Source organism: Cavia porcellus, unplaced genomic scaffold (genome assembly GCF_034190915.1).
Source record: "Cavia porcellus strain 051 isolate PalLab524CR breed Dunkin Hartley unplaced genomic scaffold, mCavPor4.1 scaffold_9, whole genome shotgun sequence".
Lineage (NCBI taxonomy): Eukaryota > Metazoa > Chordata > Mammalia > Rodentia > Caviidae > Cavia > Cavia porcellus.
Genome location: NW_026947492.1, coordinates 39,948,197 through 39,973,848, shown reverse-complemented (window position 1 = coordinate 39,973,848; position 25,652 = coordinate 39,948,197). Strand labels below are relative to the sequence as shown.

The 25,652-nt window shown below is 41.1% G+C and overlaps 1 protein-coding gene across 1 annotated transcript in view; it reads left to right on the top strand.

Annotated features, from left to right (window-relative positions):
- Positions 1-25,156, top strand: part of Endod1 (endonuclease domain containing 1) — a 30,949-nt gene extending 5,793 nt beyond the window's left edge. The window contains exon 2 of the mRNA XM_003472517.4: positions 20,902-25,156. Coding sequence (XP_003472565.2) covers positions 20,902-22,104 — 1,203 coding nt within the window. The 3' untranslated portion in view covers positions 22,105-25,156. The remainder of the gene's footprint in view (positions 1-20,901) is intronic.
- Positions 25,157-25,652: the final 496 nt, after the last annotated feature.

Below are 25,652 nucleotides of genomic sequence, written 5' to 3'. Positions count from 1 at the left end.
CATGCATGTATGTGCTCAGAAAATGCATGAGAGATTGAGTGAATGAAAGGTTGAATAAATACATAGATGGATGGGATTATTGGGTTAAAAAAAGAAAAAATCTAGCAACAACCAAACAGGTACAGACACCTCTGCCCTCTCTGTCCTGAGCAACTGGGAGTTGTGTTGTCCCAAAACAGTGAGCAATGGCATTCCAGTTCCTAGTGCCAAGCCTGGGTAAGGCGGGGCAGCACCTGGCTTGGGGTGGTTTCCCAGTCAGCCCCTCACAGCCTCTTCCCTCGCTGGGATGCCGAGAGCAGGAAGAGGAGCCCTGCATGCTGCCCTGCATTGTGTTTCCTTTTCTGGCATTTTCTCCATCTTTCAGTTTAGTGTTTCCATTTGTTTCACAGGGTAGCAAGTTAAGGTCCTTGCCCTCTGTTGGTGGCACGTTTCAGGAACATTTTGTTTGGAAACAGATCAGTGGTAGCAGCTCTCTAGTCTATATACTCTCTATGCTTACTTTTATTCTTTCAGTTCAGACAAATTTGGACAACTTCCTTTACGGGTCCTTTACTGCATGAAAGCTTTCTGAAATCTAACTTTTCTGTATGACAGCTCTAGGCCTTGTGCTCTATAGTGTATACTTTAGGAAAATGAACTTCATTGTCCTGAAGTAACTTAGCCAGTCACTCGGCTTACGGCTGCCAAAGACCAAGGCTTTTAGCTTTCTTTCTTCTTCATAATTCTGCTTTCTAATTACAATACCAGTATTTTCTTTCCAGAACCCAGATTGACTGGTTAGATCTGTTACTTTCATTTTACTAAATCTAGGTCTGGGCTGTGGATATGGCTCAGTGGTAGAATTCTTTTTTGTTTTGATATTTTTATTAGTTCGTGTTTGTAGTACATAATGTTTATATTCCTTATGGGGAATTGGTATGTGTATACAATACATCTCAATTTCTTTTTTTCATACTGTCTCCCTTTCCTCCTTCTCCTTCCATTCATACCTTGATCCTATTCCTTATTTTGGTACATGTTTGCAGTATGTGATGTTTACATCCTTGTGTGGAGTTGGTACATGTGTATAACACTTTCTTCATTTTTTCTCCTTTCCCTCCCCTGTCCCTAAATCTCTTGATCCACTTCCCCTTTTAGAAAGATCTAGCCCCCAACTTTCTACTACCAATCTTTTGTTTTGCTCTTTATTTATATTTTGGTTTTCTCACTTGAGAGGAGCCATGTGATACTTAAGTGTGTTTGATTTATTTCACTTAAAATTATGGTCTCAAGGTGTATCCATTTTTCTACCACTGATTCTTTTCTTCTTCAAGATGCATTTCATATCTACCTTTTTATGCTATAAAACTTGATACTATCATAGCAATAATTCATTGCCTCCTGATGCATCTATTTGGCCATAGAAAGGAAGGAGAAATAAAAAAGAAACTGATTCATAGGCCAAACCAAGAATAGAAACACAATTTATTATTCTAGTCATGCTTTTGTTGACCCTGTGCCTGACAGAAGTGTAGCTCAGTCACAAGAGGTCAAGCCAAGGGCATTTTATATTTTTAATCAAAACTGAAAATATGGGTACATTTCATTTTGAAGAATAAACAAATATCTGAAGTACTGTTTGAAATTAAACATTTTAGTGGACTTATACTCTAATTTTGAGAAGATTACTGCTGTGTTTTGATTGATCTTCACTTAGCAGGAGTACTTGCTGCTTAAATGAAGTCCTAAATTCACTAATAATTCATTCATTCAATCAACATATATTTACTAAGCATGTGCTATGTGTCAGGTACTATTCTAAACCCTGAATAGATCACTGAACCAAACAAATAAAATTACCTGCTTTCATGGTGTTGTAGCAGGGATTGCAAGGAGTACAAGATAGTACAGGACATGTAATTTATAGTATTATTTTATCATGGTCATCCAGAGTCAAATACAAGAAGTGTAGGAAATCTGTCCACACACTAAAGACCTAGAGAATCCAGCCGAAGGCCTGGATCCCACTGCAATGTCCTGCATGAGTCCAGCTAAAGACCTAGAGCCCATGATAGTGCCCACTATGAGTCCAACTAGAGGCCTGAAGCCCATGATAATGACTCATGGGCTGTTTTACAGATCTGCACTTGGAAGGCCCAAAAGTCAGCAATGAAAACTAGAAAATCTATAGCAGCAGGTTGAAGGATCTGGGCCACTAGGCTGAGAATTCTGCCCTGGAGCCAAGAAGTGACGCTCAAAGTAAAAACCAGGGCTCCCCCATAGAGTAACACAGCCATCCTCAGTGACAATGAGGTCCTGAGCTCCTCTGATGATGAACAGCCGAGTTCACATCAGGAACCAGTGTTGTGACAGGCTTCTCCTGGAGACTGAAGAGCACACATCTTCCCTTCTGAGGCCAGGAAATGATGCTCACAGTAAGGACCAGAGCTCCCCCAAAGTAAACCAGAGCCATTCACAGTGACAAGGTCCCGAGCTCCTCTGATGATTAAAACAGCCAAGTTCATATCAGAAAAGAAGCTTGACAAGCTCCCCCAGGAAAACCAACAGTTCCAAAAGAACCAACTGCTCCAAACAATGACAATACTATGAGAACCCACAGTGCTGCTCTTCCTCTGCAGGCCTCCTTTTTATGCTGGCAGCAGTCCTCAGGCCATCTGTACTCAGTACCATACTGATTCAATTTAGCTGGTATTTAAGTTGACCACCAGTATTTAACCCACTACACATGAGATTGAATATCTACCAGAGTATAGATCATAAATAAGACACATAAAAAGTATAAGTTTGAGCCCAGCTTGGGCAACTTAGTGACTTAGCCAAGACACTGTCTCAAAAAAAGGGAGGGAGCTGGAGATGTAGCTCAGCGCATCCGGTTCAATGCATAGGTAATATAGCAAAAAGAAAAAAAAATGGTTTTAAATGCTAAAGATATGAAATACCAGGTTGGAGGGAGTGAGATTTACAAATAGATTGCTGAGAGCTTATCAGTGTGAAGGTGATTTTTGGGGGCAAACCTGAAAGAAATGACAAAGGCAATCATATAGATGTCTCAAGTAAGAACATCGTAGGGAGAGGGAGTAGTGATAGTATCAAGGCCATGAGATCTGCATGATCTTTGGGTTTAAGGAAGAACTAAGGCTGGTGTGGCTAGAGAAGAATACCAGGATGTGAGCTCAGAGAGGTGGAGAGGGAGATAATTTAGGTCCTTGTGGACTATTCATAAGAAATCTGGGTTTTATTCACTGTGAAACAGGAAACACTTGAGTTCTGAGAAGAAGATTTTGACATCATCTGATTTACATTTTAATGGAATCATGTTGATTGTTGCACTGAGCACAGATTGTGGGAGAAACCAGCTAGGAGTTTCAGTAATCTGGCAAGTGACAATGGTGGCTTGACCAGGATGTCTTCAGTGTGTTTGGTAGGGTATGACAATGTGGTTCTGGATATATTTTGAAGAAGGAATCAAGAATCTTTGGGGTGAGAGAAAAGGATGAGTCATACATGGCTCTAGGGATTGGGCCGAAACAATCTAAAGAGAGCAGTTGGCGTGAGTAAGATGGGGCTACAAAAGGAGGAACTGGTTTGGGAGCATATCAAGAATTCACTTTTGTAGAAGGGAGAATAACAGAAAAGAGGAAGGGGGTTGGGGAGAGAAAGGAAAGGAGAAAAGGATAATAGGGGGATTATCAAAGTATGTTATATGCATGGAAAATATGCCAAAATTAAATCTACTCGTCTTCAAGGGCAGAAAAAAAATACACTTTTATTCATGAGGATAAGAATAAAATAGGTGTGACCATGAGTGGAGAAAATGGGGCACTGTTTTTCAATGAGTATAGAGTTTCGGGGACTTTTTTAGTACGTTTAGTGCATAATGACATCCATGTGGGGAGCTAGTACATGTATATAACACACCTTAATTCTTGTCACTTCCACCTCCCCTAGAGTTTCAGTGACTGGAAGTGAACAGAGTCTGGAGAGCTGCTGTGCAACAAGTGCCTATAGTTGATAGTCTGACTAAAAATTTGTTAAGAAGGTAGATTTATATTAAATATTCCTACCACAGACACAAAAAATAAAAACAAAAACACAGAAACACAGGGAAACTTTGGGATATGTTGGCTATATCCATCACCAGCCTGGTCATTACATGTGTCCAAACTTATCAAATCGTATACATCAGAAACATGTCAGTCAGACCTCAGTAAAGTGGTGGAATGTGTGTGTGTGTGTGTGTGTGTGTGTGCGTGCATGTGTGTATGTAGGTGTATGAGGGGACTCAGTTTTGGACATACCAAATGTGAGATGCCTTTAGAGGTTTTCTGACCTTCATCTAACACTTTAGAGCTCACTGAGTGCTTATCACATAGAGGGCAATTTTCTTTTCCACATTAATCATAGGAAGTGGAAGCTATTATAAGCCTCCCTAACCAGAGGAAGATGAAATGCAGAGAGGATCATTACAACTAAAAAGAGATGGGACCAGGTTTGAGCTTGAGCTATTACCAAATGTGAGCTGTTTCCCATTAGGGATAAAGCACAAGGTGAGACTGAGGGGCAGCACATCTTTTATAACCTGGGTTAATTCTGTGGAGCAGGGGTCCCCGGGTCACAGTGAGAGTGGCAAAGAGGATGGTTGTGGGGGTCCTGGACAAGGGTAGGTGCGAACCATGTCCTCCAGAGCTCCACCTCTTGGGCAGAGGCAGAGGATTCCCTCATTCATCTTTCATCCCAGTCGGTTCAGGAGCCCCTTCCATGTAGCCACACTGTCTCCCCAGAGAAAGAAAAACAGGAATTCTGCTTGCCATTATCTTACTACTCAAAACTTATTATTTTGATGTTAAAAATTTGATGCAAACCTAATTTGTTGATCGAATGGGCCAAGATGCGTAATTGCACAAGAACATATAAGGAAACAGTCAGTGTTTGTTTTTGAAAAGTTGGGCATTCACTGTTGCCTCAGGACACATGGAAGCATGAGTAAAGGAAAACCAGTTAAGTGTTTTTCTCCTTCTTGGAGGTCTGTGTTGTACCTGGCACCATGGTACCCATCATAGCATTGGACCTTTAAAACCTTGGACTGTTTGATGCCCTTGAACTCCATACCACATCTGGACTGACTTCTCTGATCTTTGTCATCTCTATTCCAAGGTCAAAGCTCCTTCCATCTGCTATCTAGGTCCCTGTAATGCCCCGCTGCACCTGCTTCTCTTTTGGCCCTTCTCAACTCTGAAGCTAGAGAAATCCTTTCATCTCGACCATTGTCTCCCATACCTCTCTGGGAACCCTTCTGGGCACCCCGTTTCTCTTCAGATAAAGTCGAAACTTCTTATCGTGGCCTCCAGAGTTGGCCTGTTCTGATCCCTTTCTCTCTACAGCTTTATCTGGTATCCTACACTTTGCCAGGTTTTTAAACTCTAACCAGCGTGGCTTCTTTCTGGTTATTTTATGTTTCTTTTTTTAAAATGTCCATGTTCTGTTATCATAAGGCCTTTTTCTCTGACATGAGTTTTTGTGGTTGTTATTGTTTTTTGTGAGCTGTGTTATTCCTGTGTTCAGTTGCCCATAATGTTCTGTAGTAGCTCCCAACACACCTTCCTTGGTGCGCATGTCTTAATTAGTCACATGAGTAGAGGGATCACACTTATATGTGTTATTAATTAGGTGCCACTGGACTGGACTCTTTAAGTTCCATCATGACAGGACCAGGGCAGCAATTGCTCCCCCTTCAATACCTGTTTTCTAACACAGGTGATGATGGATTTTTCTGTAAAGGGCTGAGTTATAAAGATTTTAGCTTTGGCACCAAAGTGTGATCTCTATTGAAACTATTTGACTATGCCATTTTAGCACAAAACAACTATAGACAATATGAGAAGGCTTTACTGTTAAAAACATTTAGCCATGAACTATAGTTTGCTAATATCATGTTGAGCACTTAGAAAATGTGGACTGAATAGTGGCAATGATATTTGAAAGTAATCATATTCCTATTACAATATAGCAGCTTTATGTATAGACCTGTGAACAATTTTCAACTATAGTGGTGGTAGTGGTACTTATTGTTTATAGCGTGTATGGTTTTATGATTATAAAATTAGCATATTCTCATAGTAAAAACCTGAGCATTTCCAAGTATATAAAGAAAATAGCCTACATCTCACAGATAATGTGATTCATGTATATGTAATGTTCTAGAAATTTTCACCACACCTAAAGATATATAGACTGTTTCATACTTTTTATTCTAGTCATCAAGGTTCTGTGAGGCCACAATGAATAATTCTTGCAAACAATCATTACATCCATGGAGTGGGAGTTTGCTCATAAACAGAAAGCTCTTTTTTTTTTCCTACTAAGCATTTCAGTTTAGAAACAGCAGACCTGGGGATTTTGAGTGCACAATTTATTTCATCACACTTTTCTTCCAAGAATGTATAGCTCACAGGTGACTTGAAATAATCCAGCCCTTTTTCCCATCCAGTGTTCCTTCAAAGAAACTCTTACTCTTTTTCTCTTACAGAGGAAACAGATGTCCAAGGAGTCACAAGTCTGCCTCAAATTACAAGGCTAGTAAGTGGGGGAAGAGGGACAGACAGATCACCGTATGTCTAGGGTGGTGTTCCAGTACTAAAGTCTACCACCATACAGACTTATGTAGAGGACCTTGGACAACAGCTACATTCACAAAACCCAGGGAGAAAGGTCAAAGAAATGAAAATTATTTTTTTTAACCTCGAAAGGTACTTATATTATTACATAGTGTTGTGAATCCAGTATTGTCTCTTTTTGTGTTAATAGATGGTGAGGAGAATTTAGATGGGTACAGATAAACCATTGCCTGATGGTGAGAGTTAATATGTACAGGAAAGAGCATAAAAGCTATCAGGTCCTCTTCTGTAATGAAGTTAAAAGGAAGGCTGAGTTTCCACTGTTGGCTCTGGAAAGACACTATTCATTATAGTTACAATCTAGTGGAGATGGCTACGGGCTTTCCCAGTTTCTGGATGAGGGTAACTTACAATTGAGTTGCCAGTGTTGTCTCTCAGGCTGCATTTCCATGCCCAAGTTTCTCATTGAGCAGGCTTATCCATGCTTTCACTACTGTCACAACAAGGTACCGTTCTGCTTCTCCATTCCCAAACAGCTGGGTGCCTCAGTTTAGCTGTTAAAGAAAACAGGGAGCAAAGGGTCTAGGAAGACTGCAGTGTATGGCCTGCGTGTGTGCGTGCGTGCATGCATGTGTGTATGTTTTCTCACAGCCAATCATTCTTTTTCACAATAAATTCAGTCACAAAAATTTATTATAAATTTGTTCTCTAATAAATTGGAATTTTAAAGACAGGCATGGAATTACTAGGCACTTCAGTGAAATGGAAGACGCTCACCTTGTTTGTTTGCTTTGTGATGTGCTCATTGATTTATTCATTCCTAGTCAATAGTTCTAAATTTTTAACATTGTAAAAGATGAGTCATCCAACAGCTAGCTATTGACCCATTCTTTAATCAATGTTGTCGTTACCATCAATATCAAAACCATTTATTGAGATCTCAAGATTAAACCAAGAATAGAAATTCAAGACATGGTCTTGGAACATGAAACCTTTCTTACTCTCAGGTGTCTTATTGCTTAGTTGGGAAGGCAGATCGTGACCAATAAGTAGTTTACTTAATTCTCCTTCAATGAAAGTTAGCCCCAAAGTAACTAAGAGAATTAAAGAAAATGGACTTCGGGGTGAAATAAAATTGGAATTAGCCCCAGCTCTGTCAACTGCCAGCTGTGTGACCTTGGAAGTGTTACTAGGTCTGAGGGAGCTCAGTTCTTGATTTGTGTCAGAGACTAATAAATTATCCTGATCCTAAGAGAAGTTAGATTCAGTAAGAAAGTATGGATAAAAGGCACTCTGCATTGTGCCTAAGCAAGCAATACCTATGTGTTAAGTATGTTACACCAAGTAACCTTTGCTTCCCAGAGCCGGTTTGCTCTAGGCAACAGGATAAATGTTACCGTGCTCCCAGGGGTGACCCAGTGCTATGGCTGAAGTGCCCTTTATTTCCCACACTCCTGCACTATTATTACCTTCTCTGTGACTGGGCTCAGCTCAGTCTCTGGATCTGACTGCTTTGCATTATCACCTGTGTTATTTGTGCCTATAGATCCTCTTCTCTTTTGAAGTATAGGATACAGATTCCTTTTCTGTCTCATGAAGCACCCCTCTGATCTGACCCCAGATTTCGGAAACCAAACATCTTGTCCTTTGTATTCCTGTTTCAGTCCTGGTATCCTGACTACAGGGATTCTTGTCCTATTACCTCAGGGGCCTACTGGGTTCTCCTAAGAATAGGACTCCTGATCTTTCAGTTGTATGGATGCATGACTTGTAAATTTACCCACGCTTATTCAGGTGAAGAGGAAGGCTGTGGTAAGACAGTACTACCAGATTATAGGCACAGGGAAAGACACACATGGGCCTCAAAAGAACCAGAACTGGGAAACTGTTAGAAAACAAATGGTTGGTCACAAAGAATTCAGTTTTTTTTCCACCCTCCTCCTCTTTTAAGCAGTATGCTGCTTTCCCATTGGTCGGCCTGGGTACCAACACAGAACTGCATCTAGGAGTCTATAGACTCCCTTTGCTGACTGTTTTCCATTTCTGGGTTTCTTAAATAATAAACCCAAGAGAGCCATCTGGCTGGTTACTGGCCACATCAGGTGGCCCTAGAATGCGACTGGCATGATGGTACATAGGAGGGGTCATGTGTGTTCAGAGGTGGTGTGAGAAATATGATCGCTTAGGACTGGGTTGAGACTTTAGGAAGCATTTCCCTGAGCCTGTATGCCTGGCAACAGATAGACATCTTAAAGTACTTTGAGAGAATTTAGAAGAAACTACAATTGAAGGAGCCATGAAGATATGGTCTGATGCCTAGGAATCAGCAATAGCAGGCAGCTGCAGTCATCCTAGGCCTGCAGAGTCAAGAGTGGAGCCAGATAAGAGCTGTGGCTGCAGCGAAACTCAGCCTGAGTCAGAAGCATGGCAGAGAGTGGTAAACAACCCAGTTCCTCTCTCTTTCCACCTTCAGAGAGCTTAGATAATGCAGACCTTGGAAGTCAGCCTCTTGGGACACAGAGCAGGGCAGATAAGAATAGAGTCTAGATCTGGAAGGGCAAAGGAGATCATCCAGCAAGGAACTGTGAAGTTCGCTTGGCCACCAAGAAGGGATTCAGGTAGCAGAGAGGAATATTGAAAACTTCCCCAGCCCCAGTGGTAACAGGGACAGCTCTATGGAAGGAAGCAGAGGGCATTAAATTCCAGCCACGGAACCAACATGGTTAGGAAATCAGAAGTGATATGTGTGAGCTGAGTGTAAGAGAAGATGGGCGGAGTTTGTGGGTGACACTCATGAATAAGTCAGTTTGCTGTTAACCAAGAAATAATAGTATGTTGTTGAAGGTGTAAAAGACTAGTGATGCATTCAAAGATTGTAAGCAGGAAAAATACACTTCTTAGTCTATGCCTATAAGGGTAGGAAATCCATGTTTCTATGTTATACAATCAGATTATTGGTTGATCCATATGTAGAGGATCCATATGGCCTATAAAATTTTCTTCTGTACCTTGGTTTTATCATCACAACTCTTGGCAATTTATGGATAATGCATCTCACAAAGTATTGTGATAATTTAATTTATCCACATAATGTGGATAAATTAAACACAGCCAGGGGACTCACCAAGATGATGTAAACTTTTGTTTTTCACCAAGGGTGAGGGTTAGGATTTCTAACCAAGCCCCAACCTCATTTACTGCATAGATCTTATGAAGCAGAGAAATCTGCAAAGAAGGACCAATGTGCTCCATGCTTCTAAAACAAACTCAATTTTGGTTTCAGGAAGCATTACTTCTTTCTTGTAGTGGCTGTCAAGGCAGGGACTTAAACCTAGCTCAGTAGTTCCTGATTTGGAACCATTTTAGAATCACATGGACAATTTTAAAAACATCTTGAGGAAGGTTCCACTGTATTATTCGTATTTAATAGGCTTGGATGACTTAATAGCTTCTGGGTGATTTTGATCTGCAGGCAGGCCTGAGACCCTTTGATGTTGTTGGAACTCACAAGGTGGAAAAATTGGAAATGGATACTCATCAACTAACTTTTCTGAATTCTGTACCAGATCGTGAACACTAAGAATAATTGCTCTGGAGAAGAAAGCAGAATCCAGAGTGAAAAACAGGCTTCTGTGAGTAATGAGAAAGGAAACTGAAGAGAGCCAGGGCTGATGTAACCTGAGAAGGTCCTGAAGCCTGGAACGTCTTAAAGTAGTCTGTGTACTTTCCTAGGCTCCCAGAAGCAGTTTGAACTGGGAGCTCAGTATGAAAAGAAGCAGACAGAGGAGTCCCCAGGGTGTTCTTTACCCTGGTGGCTGCTCCTCAGCCTCCCTTAGGACTTTCTTGCTGGTATTCATTGCCAATTTGGAGTTGGCTCATTGTTTTTCTCAGGTTTGCAAGAAAAAGAAAGGATTGAAGTGAAAGTGAGCACTCTTTCCTGTGCTTTTTCACCTTCCATGGTCTGGCATGTGGTGCAAGAACTCTCCAGCCATTTGCCAAGGCATCCCTGCAGCTCTCTCAGCAAGCTCTGGCCAGCTGCAAATGCCTCCTCCTTCCTAGGGCAGGAAGGTGTGTGTGGCTGTGGCACGGCGCCCAGAGGAAGGTGATTCACTTGGAGGGAGGCAGAGAGGACCAGCAAGCCATCCCCCGTGCTAAAGGGCCCACCAGGAAATGGAAACTTCTGCCTTTCTGTGTCCTAAAAAAAGAAACAGAAGAGAGAATTAGCATCCTTTTAATTTTTCTAAAGCTGTTTTTGTTCTCAAGAGGATAAAGAATATTTCAGATGCCAAGCAGGGAGTTGTTTTTGTTTTGTTTCTTAAGTGGGCGGGTCAAGGTTTTCTTCCCTGAGAACTGAAAGGCTTATTGGTTTATCCCTTCTCAAATGTCCTTAGTCCCATGGCCCCACAAAGTTCTCCCTTCTTTGCCCAAAGGCAGCTCTTTCTCTCACTGGGTATTTTCCATGGTAAGTAGGTTCTCCTAGGACTGACCCAGGCCCCAGATCTAGTTACTTCTGCTGTGTGTGACTACAGGAGATCTTTATGGTCTGTCCAACTCTGATAAGATTATCTGATGTTCCGAGTGTCTGCTGCGCTCAGAATTCTTTGTAAGAAGGGACTCTTGTATCCACCCAGTGATGGGCAGGCAGCAAGTGATAGCATTTCTTATGTTCATGGGCATGTGCCTGTGTGTACGTAATAGTTTGCACAGCAAAAACCAAATCGGATGACCACCATTTAGCTTGTCTTATTACTAACACTTGTTAAGAAATACACCCCAATGGAAATAGCCTCCTTGTCTGCATAGAGTTAGACAGTTGCTCTCTAGGTTTTTCCTTGGCCTCAGATCTTGTTTGATTCATCTGTTGCATGTGCTTATCTAGTCTCAGTGTCTCAGCTGATGATTCTCCTGGGGAAGGAAACTCTACCCTCCCTGTGGTGAATCATGGCCAAATTTAATAACCACTTTGATGATCCTTCATCCTGACCACCTCTCCAAATGGACGATAATGGGACAGTAATAGAGGACAGCCTGTTCTGCCTAGAGCTTTGTTTGCTCTTGGGGGAAATCCTATGTGCATTAGAAGATTGTTGTGGAGGTCCAGTGAGTTCATCTTTCAACAAATACTAGTCACATCTTAATATGCAGGGCCACTGTCATGCCAGATGTGGGAGCACAGAGATAACTGAGTATTGGCCCTGACTTTTCAGTTCACTGAGGGAGAGATGAATAAACATAGTCTCAGTGAAGTGACATCTCTGTCTGCTTTCTTTTGGTTGTTAGTCTCTCAGAATCAGCCACCCATTTGTGTCCCGTGCTCATGGGCACTGCCCCCACTTGTGCTAACTGTGTACCATAGGCAGGGCCATACCTGGCCCCTCCACCTGCAAGCTGCTGGTGCCCTGCACCTTTTGCCTAGCCCTATGCTTCCCATCACTCTTGAATCTGTCTTGCTCTTCACCTGCAACCCTCAGCCCCGCCCACTTGGATCAGGCACATCAATCAGTCTGCAGTGAGGAGGCTCACATGCTTCACACCCACTGTAGCCCAAAGCCTGTTCTTCCTCTGCTCTTCTCCTTGGACTACAGATCATTTCTGGAAGATTCAAGCACTGCCTCCGCAGAGCTGGCTCTGCCCCATCACTCTTGGCTGATTTCCTAGGCCCTTCCTTTCTTTCCAGCAGCTATTTTCCCTCTTTGCAAATTGCCTAGCTCAGTGACCTCAGGAGGCTACAGACCCTTCCAGAATGTTTTCCCTCTGCTCTGGCCCCCTAGCTGCCACTGCAGCAATGCCAGCCACCACTTCTCTGATAATTGCCAACAACCACTCACCTACTTTCCTTTTTTCCTTGCTGCCATCTCAGGAGAAGTTCTCTCTACCACATCTGGCTCATCTCTGTGCGCTCCTGATATCATTCCCCTTGCTCTTGTGTTTCTCTTGTTCTAGAATCTTCATTAGGATTTAGGCAGACAAAAAGGACGGTTTAGTCTGCAAAAATAGAAGGGATGAACAGGAACTCATTCACTGGCACTCAGTTCCCTCTCTCTGTTAGCGCTTTCTCTTGACTTTCAGTTTGTGTGTGTGTGTGTGTGTGTGTGTGTGTGTGTTTTATATTTGTATTTGTATTTGTTGTTAGGAGCTAATGAAGTTTGCTTTGTATTTGTTGGTATGGAGCTAATGGAGCTAAGGCATTAATGCAGGGCCTGAGCATGCTAGGCAAGCACTTCACCACTGAGCTACATCCCCAGCTGTATGTGCATGTGCATGTGTGTACACATGTGCACGTATGTGCATTCTTTAAAGCCAGTTTTAGTAATACATTGTTAACTTCTGTCCTCCTCTCTCCAGTTGTTCTGGGCTTCTACAGGGGGTCCTTAACTCCAGCGCACTAGGGACATTCTGTCACCTGTGCCTATGCCCAGGGTTTCTCCTCCCTTTGCCCCATAGCACAGTCCCCTTCCTGGTCTTGGAAGTCTCAACAGGGATAGCTGGTGCCTCAGAGGAGCTTCCTTTTACCTGCTCATCTTTGCTCTGTGTCAGTGAAAGCACTTGAGAAGTGTATACTTCTAGCCTAGTAGAAGCTGAGCAGAGTGGGTGGCAGGAGGAGAGAATTAGAGTGAAGCAGGCGGGCTGGTGAGCAGTGTTGGTGTGGACAAGCCCCAAACCTCCAGCTTTGTGCTTCTTGATGATTGTTTTGCAACAAATAGCTCCTGGCCCCTCTTCAGTGAAAAACACCCTATGGCAAATGCACACCAGGTGACCCTGGCTTCTGAGGTTTGTAAAGATTTTGAGCCCTGCAATCCTCAGGATCTGCATTCTATGTAGTGCTCCTTGCTCCTCCAGCTCATTATTATTCCTGAGCCTCAAGAACCAGCCCTTTGATGCTCCCTTTTGCAAAGACATAAGTAGCACCAACCTCCCAATACACCTTTGATCTTGGGCAGGAGAAAAGTCTTTGCCTAGCCCTACCAGACTGTGACCCTCAAGCTCAGGTCTTGTTGACCTCCTGCCCCTATCCAGAGACTTCTAAAACAAAAGGCCTATTCTGCAGCTTCTTTGTCCCTGTATACAGTCCCTTCCACCCACTGTCCTCCTTCCTGAACCTTCTAGTACTACCGATCCCTGACCTTCCAACCCTTGGGCTTCATCCTCATCCTTTTCTTTGTTCTTTGCAGCAAGTGGTACACACTGCTGATTATTCCCTGGCAAAGTGTTCTTCTCCCTTAACTTTTTTTGGTGTGACACTGCATGACTGATACTTATTACAGATCCATTTGTGCCTACAGTTGGCTCCCGTCTTCTTACAGTGGCCACATTACAGCTCACATTAATTCTTTCCTCATTCAGGCTGGAGCTAGCATGTAATCAGGAGCTTTGGAATCTCAGGATCTGGGCTATAACCTTGGCTTTAACGCTGACTAGATGACTTTATATCTGCCACTGTCTGAATTGCAGTTTTCTCATGCAAAAATGACTACGTCATAAGGTTATGTGAAGAGTAAAAGGAGGCAACAGTGCATTCCAAATTTCAGTGTGATCCCTATCTATCCTTTGCAGTTCAACTTTGTGCGTTCCTCACTTAGAGTCCTATTTTCACTGACTGCTTGTTTCTGCCTCTCAGTCTTTGCATAGAAAACTTATTAGGCGGCTGTCTTGGTGTAAAGCCTGTTTGGAGGCATATAAAGCAGGGATTAGGAACACCAGTTACCGGGCAAGATTTCCTGAATTAACACCATGAGCCCACCACATTCCGTGATTCATGGGCCTCAGTTTCCTTACCTATCACATGGTGATCATAATAGTGCAGTGTGTGAAGAGTTGAGATGAGGGAATAGTTACTGACTTAGGGCATGTCCAATTCTCAGAATGATGTCCAGCAGATACCCCTTAATGATTATTGGTTATTATTACCATTCTGATGCTTCCTTTCATGTGATAATCATGTGTAACATAAGCTTAATAAATATTGTTAAATTCATGAATACTTTTACTCCACTAGCCCTTTTCAATTCTCCATCCTCTTTGTTTCCCTGCATGTATATTATCACAAAAATCGAAAAGTCTTCTTCCATTTAATTCTGAAACAAAAGAAACACAATGAATTTAAATAGATTTTATTCTCTGGTTTGAAGAAATATACTAACGTAATGAGCAAAGTGATATTTTTCCTGGTTCTAAATTTGAAATGAATTTATTATAAGATAATTTATGGGACAGGAGGCTAATAAATTGGGTGCAGTTTTAAAAAACCTACAGAGTATGTTGAGATTAGAAAAAAAATTTCCATTAAATACAGCAACTGTGTCAAATTACATCACCAACCCAAGGGGACTAGGTCAGTGGGGAGGTGGATTAAACAGAGAGAGCTTTGTTATTTTCTACTCTAGAAACTCCACTGGGAAACCAACGAGGAAGATTGGTAATGTGTGCAGCATGGCAGATATAATCAAGAAACTGGAATGTGAAATTACTCCTGACATCATAGGTGTATTTCTGTCTTTAGGGACCTGTGTTGTTAGTAATTTACTGTAATTGCAATAACCAGATCATTATACTATGCCTGTAGGAAGTATGAGGAAAAATCCACCTGCCCTTTAAGTGACACTGTGTGGAACGCAATAAAACTGTTTTAGTAAAATACTCTTACTATTTTAATAGTTTCCCATATATAAGGTAGGTATTTTACACACATGCACACACACATACACCCTTCAGCATCTCTTTGGAATACGTACTTGTTTTTTTGTAGGGTAAGTACATGTTTTTATGACAGAGAACTGAATTATTTAGATCTTTCAGTTGATACTTTAATGAAGACTATTAAAACTTTAGTTATTTCAGGATCAGAAGGAAGTTTTGTCTTACATTTTAAAAACTTGTCTTAAGAAGAGAGCAAGTTAGGGTTATGGGCATTTCCTTTAGTGTGGAGATCAATTGACAGGGGGTTAAAAAGTTCTGGAATTTAATATGACTTTATAAATGATATAGTGGCTTTATAACATAATACCCACTTTTATGAATGATTCCAAGATACAAAATGTAAAATTCATAGAAATAAATTTTAAAAAGACAAATATATTGTGAATAGATGAAGGAGTTGTGAGAAATAGATAATGTAAAAGAATTAGTAAAAAGCCAGTGTTTTACGGGTGGTATACACCAGTAATCCCAGGTAACTGGAAGGTGAAGCAAGATTACAAGTCTGAGAGCAGCCTGGGCTACTTAGCAGGTGGCCTATCTCAAAATAAAAGAAAAAGGGTTATAATGTTGTCCAGTGACAGAGCACTTACCTACCATAAACGCTGACCTGAGTTCAAGCCTCAGTGCCACAAACAACAAAAAAAGAATAAAATGGAATCAGATTGTTTTTGACTTAGGCAGTGTGGTCTAGGAAGAGCAAGAGTTCTTATAGCCTCCTGCTCGTGAGGGTGTCAGCCTGTTGCTGTTGACACCATCAGTATAGGTGCTGAAAAGCACTGTTCATTTCAGGCACATTTCCAGGAAGTGACCTAAATTTAAAACCAGACAGTTAGGTGAAGTAGGTAAGTTTTGGAATAATAAACCCATAATGACTTATCAAAGAATACAAATCATGTTTTAGGAGAAATTTTTTAAGCCTGAGACATTGGAGAAAACATCTGGTCAAGTGTCAGAGCAGATGTGGAATTTCTTTCCTTCCACGGCTCCTTCCACGGCAGTCACATAAACAAGTTGGATAAAATATGTAATTTTGTTTATAATTGTGTTTGAGCAGAACAGAAGGTAAGAGTTTAGGCATCAGAAATATGTAAGAAATCAACAACCAGTGCAATATGCAGGATCCTAGGGAGTGGGACTCTAACATGCGTGAAGATAACAAAATCGTATACAGATAAGGTCATACTGAAAACACATAATTGATAGCTCAAAAAACTGTCAACTTAAAAGTTGGTCCAGCAACCCCCTATCGATATTAAGTAGAGTATCCAGGCACTCAATCTCTATTTCAAACACTATATTCTGTCATGTCATGAAACTATAACATGAGCATGGGTGTGGAGTGCTGAGAAGGCAGAGGAGCGGGAGGGGAGATGTGTTGTCTGCTGTCAGCATATTTGGGGCATGTAGTTTATTAGGACTTTGCCTAGAAAGAACCGGAACAGAGGAATACACAGAGCACAGTATGGAATTGGGCCTTGGCTTTTCCAGCCACCTCAGTTCCATCATGGCTAATTTTGCAGGTATCTGTGAAGTGTGGGCAGAGAGTGTTTACCTGATTGCCAGGTGCATGGCTGGAGCAGAAGTGTGGAGCCCCATGAGCCCAAGTGGCCTGAGAGGGTGCAGAGGCATCCAGCCCAAACTCCCCTGGCAGTGCCTGGGAGCTCGTGCTCTGCAGTTTAAGGAACACAGAGTGAATCAGGCACGGGAAGTCAACTTTGGTTTCTGCTTAAGAGCAGAGTACTGTTTCCTCCCTTCCCCTTTTCTTTCTCTCCTTTACCCCTTGTTTTACTTTTTCTCCTTCTACCTTTCTCTCTTTTGTTCCTTTTTTGTTGAAGAGTCCTTATTCCCTGCTCATGTCCCAGGCCTGCCATCTGTTCCCATGGCTACTGTTCAGCCCCAAATGGCTCTTGAATTGAAGACACACTAGCATGCTGTCTGTGCTGTGCCACAGGGATGCCAATTCAGAATCCATCTCCATGCTTCTCTAGAAAGGCTGAAGATACTTCACTGAGTTAAACACAGACAAATATGCCCTAGTAACCATGAAGAAAGTTACATTTTACAATCTTTGACCCAGGACTCTGGATATTGGTTCTACCACATCTTGATCCAGTAATTCAGGGATGAAGCCAATATTTCCTGTGGGTGTGTCTTTCAGCTATAGGACAACAGAGATGAAATCTTTGCAAACATGAGTAAGCTTCTTCCTCTGTCCTACAGAATATGTGTTGGGAGTGGAGAGTATCTAGGTCATTACTGCTTCTTAGACTAGGGGAAGGGATGGAGTGAAGTAGTACCAACCTATAGAGTATTTCATCAGCCTCCAACAGCTGTTCCTGTCTCCAACCAAATTGCTTATTCACTACCTTATTGTACCACACATACATGCATGGAATGCCTACACTTGCCGCTGCAGAACTGGAGAAATGCAGGGCCAGGCTGCCCCAGACAGGAGTTACCACACAATACTATGCTTTTAGTGAATAGCACCAATACCATGAAATCAAGTAACAGTAATTTACGTGTATTAATCATCTTGTTTCCTTTGGAAAGTTACACATTATAAATAATGTATGGGTTGACGTGGGTAGCATAGATATAGAAAGGAAAACAGGAAGATGAATGAAAAAAATAACAGCTGCATCCCCAGCAATCACTAGGTATGGTGCATGGCTGGAGCAGTAGGTATGTAGCACATATCTAGACTGAGCAATCAATGAGTGTTCATCTGTATATCTCCTTCCATAGTTTTTGTGGCACACATTTAGGTTTTTCAAATTCATTGTGATCATTTAATTTTATATCCCACCTTTTGATTTCAACATCATAATATGTATTTGGCCAACATTGCAAACTATTCATAATTACAAATGCTTTTAATAGGTTTGAAATATTTCTTTGATGGCTGTGATATTATTTAACTTTTCTTTTTCCTGAAAATATGGGCTTGTCCAAACTCCTGCTTTTATAAATAATGCCTTTATAACCATCTTAGGGCCCAAAGATGAATGAGAGTATCCTGAGCTTTTAGTACATGTCAGACCTTGGGCTGGGTCTTATATAGCATATATATGGCCCCTGTTGTCAAGAAATTGACATTCCAGCCAAAAAAACATGTTCCTAGATTAATCTTGAGCCCTTTTGTTCTTTAATATTAGAAAAGTGTATATGTGTTATACTATTGAACTAAAGATTCTTTTTTCTTTTACTTTATTTAAAGAAAAAGAAAAAAGTGTAGAAATAATACAGAATTTCAAAAAGATTAACCCTAAGAAATCACTAGTTGATAAATTACATATTGCCATCTTAGAAATATTGTTCAAGTCACAAAATTAAGGCATAGAAAGTGGACAATCAAACAATGAGAATGCAAACCATTCCTGTTCAATGATCCAACAAAAACTTAGTAATACGGTTATCTATCTTACACACTTAAACATACTTGCAGCGATATCCTTAGAGCACTGTCTTTCTCCCTCCTTTTCACCACAGCTATTACACATCTCAGATCCCATTACTTCTACAGCTTTCATTACTTTTTATACCAGAGAGGCAATGTGATATTTATAAATATGATTCTTATTTATTTCACTTATGAGGATAGTCTCCATTTGCTTCCAGTTACCTATAAAGGCCTCAAAATCATATATTTTTATAGCTGAGTAATATTCTATTGTATAAAAATACATCTTTTTCATCCAGTCTGCGGTTGATGGGCATTTTGGTTGTTTCCAAGATTTAGCTATTACAAATTGTGCTGCTATAAACATGGATACACATATATCACTGTGACATGACCTTTTCAGTTTTTCTGGGAAAATACCCAGGAGGGGAATAGCTGGATTGAATGGAACTTCCAATCCTAGTCTTCTGAGGAATCTCCATACTGATTTCCATAGTGGCTGCACCAGTCTACATTCCCACCAACAGTGGAACAGTGTTCCTTTTTCCCCTGCAGCCTTGCCAACATTTGTTATCGGTTGGTTTCTTGATGGCAGCTATTCTTTCTGGAGTGAGATGAAATCTCAGTGCTGTTTTAATTTGCATTTCTCAAATGACTAGTGATGGTGAACATTACTTCATGTATTTATTTGCCATTTGTATATTTTCATGTGAGAACTGTGTGTTCATCTCAGATCCATTTTTGGAGAGGATCTTTGAATTTGGGGGACCTGATGTTTTTTAATTCTTTATATGTTTTGGATAAATCCTTTGTCTGAGGGATTGCTGGTTAAAATTTTTTCCCATTCTGTGGGTTTTCTTTTCACTCTGTTGGTGATTTCTTTTGAAGTGCAAAAACTTTTTAATAAGGTCCCAGTTGTTGATTCTTTGAAGTGTTTCCTGTGCAGTTTGAGTTTTGTTCATGAATTCTTTGCCTACCCTTATGTCTCCAAGACTTCTACCTATCTTGTCTTCCCATAGATTTAGTGTTTCTGTTTTAATATTTAGGTCTTTGATCCATTTTGATTTCAGTACAGTTCATGGTGATAGGCATGGATCTAGTTTCAGTCTGTGGCATGTGGAGAGTCAATTTAAAAAGATTCTTTATAAAAATCCTAATTATATATTTCCAATCATATACATATTATGGTATGTAGCACATATCTAGACTGAGCAAGACAGTAACTGTCATGGAGAGATTAACTTTAAACAGTAATTAGTCTAATTTGAGTTTGAACTTTGTCTAATGTCCAATGCCAAATTCTACATATTATCCCATTTGATTTAAATGCTACACTAGAATTGTTTTTCATGTATCCCAAAATGTAGGAACGTTCATTAAGATGCTGTGAATTAAATTGCAGTGAACATTGCTGGCTGATTCTTTGAACTGAAGTTCTGATTTTTTTACAGATACTTTAAATTTACTGAAAAATACACAATGAGAACAATGAAGCTCATAGAAGTAGAAGAGAGTTAGAAAGCATGTTGTAGGCTGGGCAGTGTAGGTCAGTGGTTGAACACGTGCTTAGTATCCGTGATACTTTGGGTTCAATCCCCAACAGCAAAAAAAAAAAAGTCACAACTCTCATGTGCATGTGTGTGTTCATGTGCATGTGTGTTTAAGTGTGTAAGATCGGGTGCTACTGCAGATCGTGAGTAAGGTAAACACAAGAAGTAAAGTAGAAAGGATGTTTTCAGACACCAGGATTGTGAGACACAGGTGAAGTGTATGCATCAGAGAGCCAAATACTTTCCAGCACAAGCATTAGAAATGATAGAGTAGAAGCTGGTGTGGTGTACATGCCTGTAATCCTAGCACTGTGGGAGGTGGAGGCAGGAGAATTGCAAGTTCAAGCCTGACTTGAGCAATGTGGCAACTTAGCAAGACCTTGTATCAAGATAAAACATGAAAAGAACTCAAGACATAGCTCAGTGCAAAGGCCCTGGGCTCAATCTCCTGTACCATACATGTGTATGTATGTGTATATATGTGTGCACTCATATGTACACACATATGCATGCACACATGCATACACGTATAATAGTAGAGTAGCAAGGACTTCCTTAGAGTCTTGGCTGAATGATTCAAGTGCTCCCTCTCTGCCATGAACAGGGATGCATCACAACATGTGTTCTCTTCTTTCAGATCGATGACCCCAACAGCAGCTTTGTGGAGGTGATTAATGAAGCTGAGGCCATCGCCTCCATGAACAATCTGGGAAGCAAACAAGCCTTGAATACAGATTACCTTGATTCAGACTATCAAAGAGGACAGCTGTACCCGCTCCCCCTTAACAACGATCCCCAGATGGCCGCATTTGCTCTCACAAATTCAGCTCCAATGACCCAGTCCTTCCAGGAGCGGTGGTATATGAATCTGAACAGCCTAATGGACAGGGCCTTGGTTCCTCACTGTGGCGATGGGGAAGATCTGTATCTACTCACTGGCGCAGTGCCTTCAGACCACAGAGTTAAAGACAGAGTGACAGTGCCTGAGTTTGTGTGGCTTGCGGCCTGTTGCGCTGTCCCGGGAGGAGGCTGGGCCATGGGCTTTGTCAAGCATACGCAGGACAGTGACATCATAGAAGACGTGATGGTGAAAGACCTGGAGAAACTGCTGCCATCGAACCCTCAGCTGTTTCACAACAACTGTGGGGAGACCGAGCAAGACACAGAGAAAATGAAAAAAATCTTAGAAATGGTCAACCAAGTCCAGGACGAGGAGCGAAAGGTGCAGTCCCAAGGGAGCTCTATTCCCCTCTCCAGCACCCGGAGCAAGACAGATGCCCTGTTGGCTCCAGAGCCACCTGAGGAAAGTAGCAGCTTTCTGGGGAAATTCCTGGGTTTCATCGCTACCCCTTTCATCAAACTTCTCCAATTAATGTATTACCTTGTGGTAGCTATCCTGAAGAACATTGGCTGTTTGCTGTGGTATGTTACCAAGCAGGTGATTAACAGCACAGGAAGCTCCCTTTACCATCTGGGCTCTGCCACTGTTTCGTACTTCGCAGCCATCGGAGAAGAGCTGGTGAGCATACCCTGGAAGGTGCTCAAGGTCGTGGGGAAAATCATCAGGGCTGTTCTCCGGATCCTTTGTTGTCTACTGAAAGCTGTTTGCCGCATTCTGGGCATCCCTGTCCGAGTCCTTCTGGATGTGGCCACTTTCCCTGTGTACACCATGGGAGCAATCCCAGTTGTTTGTAAGGACATTGCTGTCGGCCTGGGTGGCACCATCTCTCTGATCTTTGACACTGCTTTTGGCACTATGGGTAGCCTATTTCAGGTTGTTTTGAGTGTCTTCCAGCGGATTGGCTACAAGGTTACTTTTGACAATTCTGGAGAATTATAGAACTCAAAAACTAACATTGTCACAGTGAATTTGATTTTTTAATAGAGGAAGCTGGAATATTTTGTCTTTACCATAGATTTCTATTCATTGTCAGTCATTATTTTTTTGACTTGTGTTGAGGGTGTTTGTCTGTTTTTGCAAAGGAAGATGATATAATTTACCTTTGACATAAAATGCTCAGAATGAGATTTAGTAACCAGCTGTATACTTGCAGTTATAGGTGCAAACTTCCAAGCCACTAATAACTTCAGTCATTCACTCTGATGTACAAAGTAAAACAACTGAAACATTCTAGGGTTAACTTGTGATCGGTAGAAATTACAGCTGAAAGAAGAACTAGAAGGAGGATTATTTTCAAACTAAAGGGTTCCTGAGAAAATGAGAAAGGAATTTTGTTCTTCACATTACTCTTTGAGATTTAAGACAAAACAGATCTAAATATCCTTGGCCAGTTCCTTAACCTTCACTTCTCTTTACCCCTAACTCAGGTGACCTTGGATGAAGTGCAGATGATGCTTGTTTGTTGAAATAACATTATTTTGGAAATGGACTCTGCTATATCTCTTAACTTTCTGTGGTTCTCAAGGATCTGTTGGGTTTTGATTTTCTTCCAAAATTGAATTTTTGCTGTATTTTTTCTTTTAGGTTAATGATAAGCATTTTATGCTTAATGTGGCATAACACAGTTTGAATGCAAGTTTGAATGGAGTAAATAGTGCTCATAGCTGTAAAGAGAATGCAGGGTGACAGCCCTGCTCTTAGTAGGCACTGTAGATCCAAAGACATACGTATTTAGCCAAGCCTGGATTAACTTGACTTAAATTGAATCACTGGCTGATAATTGAGCTCAAAGAATTACATGTTAAGGGCAATATGAAAATTCACATTCTGCAACATACAAGATCTTTCTAATGTATCAAGTACCTAATTTAGTAAAACGCTTTCCTTAAATGATTATTTTGGTATGACTATGTAGGAAAAAGACATAAAATAAAAAAGTCTGGCTATGTTAGCAAAAAGACGTGTATCAAATATTTAAGAATCATTATTTCTTAGCTTATTTTTAGCTATTTAGCTATTTAGCTATTAGCTTATTTTTCTTGAGGCTATGAAGCATATTTATTAATGAACGCTAAATTGGAGAGCTAATTCCCAATTTTTTGATCAAGCATTTTCAATTTAAATTTTGCACTAAAAATGATAACAAGAGGAACAAATTTTGCTTTGCCTTCCACAGCTAGGATGGGATCGTCTGAATTTTTCTGCAGTTCTCTGAAGGGTTGCTGGGAAGTAGGAAGGGCCATAAGGAGACTGATCTTGGAGGCATAATCCACAAAGCAAAAAATTGAGGGTCCAGAAAGGGAACAAATAGAGAATAATGTGTTAACCATTTCTTTGGGGATGGAGGGTGAGAAACATAAGTGTAATGAGTTACACTTTGCAGAAAAAAATTGTTGCTTTGCCCCAAAGTGGAATAGCAGCCAACATCCTGGCATCCTGGTTACTGTGTGATGCATATCTAGGGATGTGAGCATCAGACTTATCTAGGCTGATAAACTGAGTGCATCAATTTGCTCAAGGATCCTAAGCCATGTTTACTAATACTTTTCTTTGAGTAAATGAAGAATGAGGGTTTGCTTTGGGTCCAGTGGGTCAAGAAAGCTGCTAGATGAAAGAAAAGGAATCTTAGAAGTGACCAGAGTGACAGTCTTGCCATCCCACAGTTTATGAAGAACCTGAGGTACAGGCAGGTGACAGGCTTGCTGTTGCTAGTCTCATTGCCAGCTGGGAACCGATCGGGAGCCAATGCCCCCTGCCACACACCTGGGATGTCAGATATGAAAGTGTGGGCTGCTGCTCTAGACCATAAGCAGGATGTTTTTCATGTATCAAACAGATTCCACGTCCTGAATAACCAATCAGAATTGGCATGTGTAATGAAATCATCAGCATTCATACAACATGATGCTTACTGAATGGCAGTAATCTCTTTCCCTCAGTAATATTTGTATTCATCAGGGCTCACAGAGGGTACCCAGTGCAGGTTGAGCCCCTAAGCATTGTGCAATGACCAAGGCATCCAAACTGCTTTTCAAGAATCATTTGGAAATATCTTCTGTCTTACATCCAGTTGTCTGGTGTCTGTTTATTTAGTCTCGTGTGGTCTTTTTGGACATCTGGGAAGGGATAATTAAACCAAAAACATCCTTAATGTTAGGTAGCTGAGATCTCATACTATGCACAACAGTGTTGGTTGTGCCTCTGGCTCACTGGAACTGGCTGCGCTGGGCTGGAAGCCCCACCAGTCCTGGATTACTGGTTTATTTTCAGTGAGCTATTTGGGTCCATGAGGTAGAATTTGGTTACTGAACCCCATCTCTGGCTTGAAGATTTTTCTGTGGTTCTGTGATGTTCTCAGGCCCTAGCAGAAATCAACCAACTCTTCTTTATTTATGGAGCTGATTTTCTAGTCTGTGGACCAGCCATGTCTGTGGTCTCCACCTTTCCATTGTGCCTTTTGCATGTCAGCTTTCCATGCTCTCAGCATCAGCACTTATACCTAAGAGCAGGCTAGAGTTAGAAGGAGTAACTTGGGTGAAACACTCCTCATTCAATTGCTTCTTCATCTGACAAACTTGCATTTCTCATCAAGGCTGCAGAGATGAAAAATACATGGATTCCATCTTTAAGGAGTTCAAATTATGGTGGAGGAATGCATTGTCAATTCGTATTTGTCATACATCATGGTAAGTGCTACAGTACAAGTACTAACAGCACACTCTCTGGAGCACGATGGTAATGATGAGCAAAACCATGGAGCTTAAGGAAGCCTGAACAGAATAGAACAAAAGTAATTTGTCATTTTCAAGCTATATACAATGCTGTGTACCTTGCAGATGCCCAATAAAGTAATTATTGACAACTTGTTAGCAGTTCTGTAAAATACCTAAAAGGCGAGAATCCAAACGGTTGAAATGAGATTTGGGGAAGTATCTGTGATTTTTTTCATTTTCTTCTTGATACACATTAAATCAAACAATTTCCAGTCCCATCTACTTTTGTTCATTTTTTTTTTTTTAAATGTTGAGTCATAAATGAGAAAATAGAAGTTCGGCTCAATGAAACAGGACTTACAGCTACTTTTCAATGTTATTTGTGTGCTAAAATCAACACCAAATGTTTATTGCTTCACTGAATCTGAGTCACACAGAAAATTATAGAAACACTCAATTATTTGTTTTTCCATTAAGAAACCTCTCACAGTGTGAGAAATCACAAGCCATCACTAAAGAGTGGCTGGCTATCTTTGCTGTAGGGTGCCCCCTGTGGGTGGAGTGGTGGTAATTCTTGGCCCCATTCCCAGGGTAGCTAGAGTCATAAGTCAGGGTAGTAAAGCATTTTGCCTAAGCTCACCACGTACATTGTGGACTGTTTGCCTTTCTTAAGCGAGTTCTCTGACTTCTCACTGGCTTTTTCTATAGGTATTTTCTCCAGCTCATGTAAAGGCTAGCTTCCAACTAAGTGTTGTAACTGCTCGCTGTCCCTCG